General features: G+C 57.8%; 1 protein-coding gene across 1 annotated transcript in view; it reads right to left on the bottom strand.

Moving 5' to 3' along the window:
- Positions 1 to 6,186, bottom strand: part of LMAN1L (lectin, mannose binding 1 like) — a 16,926-nt gene extending 10,740 nt beyond the window's left edge. The window contains exons 1-6 of the mRNA XM_008064208.2: positions 6,011 to 6,186; positions 2,847 to 3,001; positions 2,627 to 2,734; positions 2,485 to 2,543; positions 1,077 to 1,176; positions 619 to 739 (exon numbers count right to left, since the gene is read on the bottom strand). Coding sequence (XP_008062399.1) covers positions 619 to 739; positions 1,077 to 1,176; positions 2,485 to 2,543; positions 2,627 to 2,734; positions 2,847 to 3,001; positions 6,011 to 6,185 — 718 coding nt within the window. The 5' untranslated portion in view covers position 6,186. The remainder of the gene's footprint in view (positions 1 to 618; positions 740 to 1,076; positions 1,177 to 2,484; positions 2,544 to 2,626; positions 2,735 to 2,846; positions 3,002 to 6,010) is intronic.

Raw genomic sequence — 6,186 nt, forward strand, 5'->3', positions numbered from 1 at the left:
CTTTCTCTCTTTTTTTTTTTTGAGTTGGAGTCTCACTCTGTCGCCCAGACTGGAGTGCAGTGCCCGCTTCTGGCCACCGCAGCCTCGACCTGCTGGGCTCCGGCGATCCTTCCGCCTTAGCCTTCCGAGTAGCCGGAATTACAGGCATGTGCTACCATGCCTGGCTGATTTTTTGATTTATTGTAGAGATGAGATCTCGTCGAATTGCTCAGGCGGGTCTCGAACCCGCAGGCTCAGGCAATCCACTCACCTCAGCCTCCCAAAGCGCGGGATTACAGGCTGAGTCACCGAGCCCAGCTTGCTCCATTTCTCTAAGTGTTCCTCCTAGCTGTCCCTCTTCCCCCTGCCCCACAGCTCCCAGCTAGGGGCACTTATGGGGCTAATACTGGAAGAAAACCTTCTTGTTTTAGCCCATTTGAGAGTTTCGAGGCCGATGTGACTCCTCCCGCTGGTAATGGAGGTCCAGGGAGGACTCATGACCTGCCCAGGTGATGTGGTGAGGACATGGCTGACACCAAGCCCAGTGCTCTTGAGAAGGTATACACACTCAGGCTGACTCATCAGTTCCCCGCCCCCCACCCCTGCCTGCCATTCTGACCTGCCTAGTGAGACTCTTACCTGCCAGGGTGCCAGTGGCTGCTGAGACACCAAAGAAACCTCCAGGGGTCAAAGGCAGTGGTCCCACATCCACGCAGACCTCATCTGGATCGCCGGGAGTGAGGCCACTGTTCAGAGACACCTGAGGGGCATAGAGGGCACGACCCCCACAGCGGGGAATCAGCCCCGTCTGTGACTCATGGGCTCCCCGGCTTGGAGGGCAGCCGGCCCTGGGGCTTGGTATGGGAATGGCCTGGTTGCCCTCCTGGTCTCATGTGGCCCTTACATGCGTGTCTCGGGGTGAGTGTCAGGATCTGTGTAGGGGCACATGTGGGCTCCTATGTGCCAGGGACCCCACGTGATGTCCCAGGCACGAGTCTGCTAGGGCCATGGGCTCTCATGCAGCAGCCCTGTGGCTCCGAGCCTTGGCCTCTGCACTCCTACCCGCAGGCCCCACAGGAGCAAGAGAGGCGACTCACACGAAGTCTCTGCCCCCAGTAGGTGATCCGCACTCTGAAGGGGTATGGCCGATTCCGGAAGTCCCGACGACAGAAACCCAGCACCTGGCTGGCTCCGTCCCTGTGGGTTCACTTGGTATCCAGCTGGGCCACCCAGGACTCCAGGTCTGGCCAACGAGGGCAGTTCAGAAGCTGCCCTGCCCAGGCCTGCGGTTGCACCCCCTCCTCACTGGCTGAGCTTTATGGGATTTATCCCTGTTGTCTAGCTTGGGTCTCTCTTGCTGTAGCCTACTCCCTTACCAGAAGAGAGAAGCAAGTCCTGCCTGGTAGAGTGTTGGGACTTGGAGTTTACAGAAGAGGCAGGGGCCTCCTGCTTCCCTTCCTTCTCATCCTATCATCCTTTCTCCCTTACACCATGCCCCCCTGTGCCTCTGGGTACCCAAGCCTTCTCTTTCCCTCCCTGGTGCCAAACCTCAGCCAGGAGCAGCACATACTCAGGACAGACTACAGGGCACGTCCTGGTGGCCAGGGACAGTGTGACAGCCCACTTCCGCCATGGGGTGGCGCTGCAGGCTCTGGGTGTTAGGAGAAGAGTGTGAGCCCTGAGTGTCTCTGGGCCCACAGGCACAGACACTGGGACCCAGCGGGCGGCTCCCACTGGAGCACCTGCCAGTGGGGCCAGCGCTGGGTGGCTGCCTGGGTTTGCACTCTGGGCCGTGTGGCCTCGGGCAGATGATTGCATCTTTTCAAACTTCTGTGTTCCCACCTTTAAGATGAAGATGGTAATTGCAGCCACCTCATAGCAGCATTATAAGGGTTACTAGGACAGTGGTGTCAGGGCTGGTGCTGGCCTGGGTGCAGTGAGCTCAGCTCCCAAGCGCTGGCAATTGTCCTAATTGTTACAAGCCCGAGAAAATACACTGAGAGACACTGGCAAACCGGCCCAGCTACTGAGTGGCAGCCAATTGGGGAGGGACAGAAGTCATGTCATCCAGGGAAGGGGAGGGGGCAGCTAGTGCAGGGATGGGCATGGATCCTCCTCAGGCAAGTCTGGGCTCAAGTTTCAGCTGGGCACACAGCTGTGTGACCTCGGGCAGGTCATTTCACCTCTCTGGGCCCCAGCGTCCTTACTTGTTAATGGGACTAATATCCCCAATTATCGAGGGTGTTGGGAGTTAGGTCACGGGAGGGAAGATACCTGTCCCAGAGCCCAGCCTGTGTCATTTCGCCAGGGGCTGTCGGGTTGGGTGAACTGAGTCACAGGCAGCCAGCTATGAGCTCCGTGTGGGAGAGGTGGCAAGGATGGCCCCATCAGGAGGGGCGGGTCCCTACCAGAGGCTGGGTCGGGGCACAGGTGGGTGGTGTGGGTACCTGCCCAGCCTGCCACAGAGCAGGAATGGGATTGAGGTTAGCCCAGACAGGCCCTTACCCAAGCTGCACGTTGGGGATGTGCCCATCACTGGCCAACACGCGGATGGCAGGGCTGTCCTGTGGGAGAGGTGACAATCGGTGTGAGCCGTGGGCACAGGAGAGAGGTTGAGGGCATGGGGGGACAGGAGGCCAGTACTCACCTGGGTGTCCTTGGCTGAGGAGTCCAAGAAGATCCCAATGCCGTCCCACGAGGCCGGCCCCCCCAGGGCAGGGCCCACTCGGCCCCTGTCCTGGGTGTACCACACAGCCTGCAGGTCCCCAGCCCCTCAGCTCAGGGATCCCTGCAGGGTACTGGGACCCCAGGGGTCACCACCTGCCTCCCTGACCCATCCCCCATCAGGTCTGGGAGGGGCTGCTCACCATGCCCTGGGCTCCCCGGTGCCCTGGCCCGGTCACCCGCATCTGCACCACCACCTCCCAGGCAGAGAAGAGAACTGGCGCCTTACTCCACACAGCACCACTCCGGTTCCTCAGGGATGGCGCCAGGCGCACTTCCTCCAGGCCCAGGATGGCGTCTGCAGACCGGGGAGGCTCAGGACCCCAGCTGTGTCACTCCACCCCTGCACCCCATGGCTCTCTCTCACTGGCCTGGCCTGGGCTCCAGGAGGAAGAAGGAGACAGCCCCAAGGCCATTAACGGGCTGGGCCAGGTGTGGTGGCTCACACCTATAATCCCAGCGCTTTGGGAGGCCAAGGCAAGGGGATGGTTTGAACCCAGGAGTTCGAGGCTGCAGTGAGCTATGATTGCACCATTGTACTCCAGCCTAGGCAACAGAGCAAGACCCTGTCTCTAAAAATCATATAATTTGTGTGTGTGTGTGTGTGTGTGTGTGTGTGTGTGTGTGTGTGTGTGTAGGAGTCTCACTCTGTCACCCAGACTGGGGTACAGTGGCTCGCTCACAGCTACCACAGCCTCAATCTGCTGGGCTCAGACAATCCTTCCATCTCAACCTTCCAAGTAGCTGGAACGACAGGCACACGCCACCACACCCGGCTAATTTTTCTTCATTTATGGTAGAGATGAGTTCTCGCCAAGTTGCCCAGACTGGTCTAGAACCTATGGGCTCAGGCAGTCCTCTCACCTTGGCCTCCCAAAGTGCTGGGATTATAGGCATAAGCCACTGCGCCTGGCCCATATAATTTTTACTTTATTTTATTTTTTATTTTTTTGAGTTGGAGTCTCACTCTGTCGCCCAGACTGGAGTGCAGTGGCCGCTCCCGGCCACCGCAGCCTCGACCTGCTTGCTGGGCTCCGGCGATCCTTCCGCCTCAGCCTTCCAAGTAGCTGGAACTACAGGTGCGTGCTACCACGCCCGGCTAATAATTTTTTGATTTATTGTAGAGATGAGGTCTCGCCAAGTTGCCCAGGCGGGTCTCGAACCCGCGGGCTCAGGCAATCCACTCACCTCAGCCTCCCAAAGGCACGGGATTACAGGCTGAGCCACCAAGCCCGGCTCATATAATTTTTAAAAATTAAAAGATAACAGGCTGGCTGGTCAGACGCAGGAATGGATGGGGAAGTGGGAGTCAGAGCCCTGCACAGCTGGAGGGTCCTCTGCAGGGAAGGCCAATGAATGCCAGCACTGCCTGCCGCCTCAGTGAAGCCTCGCCACAGTCTACGTAGTCTGTTTTTATAAAACAGTTGAAGAACCTGAGTGGGGTGGGATTCAGCTCCATCTGACTCCAAAGTGCAAGCTTTATCACGAGAGAGATTGTGTCTAACCCTTCCGATTCCTCAGGTGAGGAAGCTGAGGCTTGTGAGGGAAAAGAAGTACCTGGGACCACAGAACACAGGAGAGCACTTTAGGAGAAAGAAACCACGGGAAGGTTCAGGACTCCGGGTTGTGGTCAAATGAGGACGGGCTTCCTGGTGGAAAGGACCTCGGGGCATCCCAAGGTGAGGAAAGAATGAAAGCAAAGGTGCAGGGCTGGAAACTGGCCCACAGGACAGTGAGGAAGACGCAGGATGGAGTGTGTGTGACAATCATCACTGGTCGGGGGAGGTGGGGAGGAAGGAGCCCTGTGTGATAGGAGAGAGGAACGGGGAGAGAAACTGAGGAAGACCTGGCAGGAACTGGGGGAAGGGAAATCAAAGGCCCTCCAGTTGGCTTCCACTCCTCCAGCTTGCCAACCTGGAACCTGGCATAGGGCCAGGAGACCCTGCCAGAACTTTCCGGAGGCTGCTAATCCAGGCTATTTACCCTGCAAACACCAGGCAGGGAAGTGGGGGAAGGGGCAGGGAGGCCCAGAGACTGCAAGGCCAGAAGTCTGGGGCCCTTGGAAGCTGCCACTGCCCCTGAAGCGACTTGCAAGAGGCAAGCACTGTCAGTGCCTACCACACTTGTGCCTCCGGCCTGCTGCAACTGCTTGTGGCATCTCTCCCTAGACATGGGTTCCTCCTTGGGCCTGACTCCACCTGTGCTTCTGGAGTCTGGTAAAAGGATGAATGGGCTGGATGTGGTGGCTCATGCCTATAATCCCAGCACTTTGGGAAGCTGAGGTGAGAGGATTGCCTGAACCCACGTGTTTGAGACCAGCCTGGGCAACTTAGTGAGACCTCATCTCTACAGTAAGTCGAAAAATTAGCTGGGCATGGTGGTGCATGCCTAAAGTTCCAGCTACTTGGAAGGTTAAGGTGGAAGGATCACCAGACCCTAGCAGGTCGAGGCTGTAGTGGCCGTGAGTATGCCACTGCACTCCAGCCTGGACAACAGAAGTGAGACACTGACTCAAAAAAAAAAGAGTTATGGACAATGAACACATCACTGGGTGATCTTGGAGAATGCGCCTCTGCTCCCCTGCGTGATTTGTGATACCCCAGACTAAACAAGGCCCAAAGTAGTGAGTGTTGTACAGGCCTAGTCACCCTGGCCCCAGGGCAGGGCCCAGCTTGGTGCTGTGACAAACAGCCCTCTCCTATGCCTCTGTGAAGGGGTACTGGGAACAAGACCCTGCTGACAGGGGCTGCCATCCTACAGGGGTATTTTGTCCTGGCCTCAGTCAAGAATCATGCCATTTCTCAGAACTGACATTTCATGGACTGAAATACACAGCTGATCTACTTTCTTTCTTTGCTTTGCTTGATGGGAGGCCTGACTCTGAGGTGGGTAGACCTAACATACAGGGAAGGTAGTGCCCACCCAGCTGGACATGAGGATGCCCCCTCCAAGAAGTCCATCAATTGTCATGGACAACTTCAAACCCAATAGCATGGAGCCAGGAGAGGGGAGATTTGCACTGGTCCATGTCACCCTGTTTCTGTGTGGCTGGGACTTCACCTGTGAGCAGTGTGTGTGTGTTCACAGGTCCAAGGGGCAGAGGAAGGGGAGGGGTCCCAGGAGAGGCAGAGAGACAGAGGAGAAACTGAGCCAGGTGGAGTGGAGCAGGAGACAAGCCTTGGAGGGGTCCTGGGGCCCCTGGCACTGTCTGCTCCAGGCCCTGCCCCGTCCTGGCAGACCCACTGCCCACCCGGTCACACACCCAGAGGGGCCCCTGGCATGTTTGGCTCCCACCCCTGCCACTTGCCTCCGTGATGGCTCCAGAAGGGTATTCCAGCCACCGGCGATGCCAGCTTTGGGCCTTTGAAGCTGAGCTTGTACTCAAACCTGTGTCGAGGAGGACACCCCGCCTCAGGGATGTGGGGGGCCAGAAGCAGGAGGAGAAGGCAGAGCGAGGGGTCTGGACCACTGATCACCGGCATC

The sequence above is a fragment of the Carlito syrichta genome, unplaced genomic scaffold (assembly GCF_000164805.1).
Source record: "Carlito syrichta isolate Samal-C Ts95f unplaced genomic scaffold, Tarsius_syrichta-2.0.1 Scaffold307224, whole genome shotgun sequence".
In the NCBI taxonomy this organism is placed as follows: domain Eukaryota; kingdom Metazoa; phylum Chordata; class Mammalia; order Primates; family Tarsiidae; genus Carlito; species Carlito syrichta.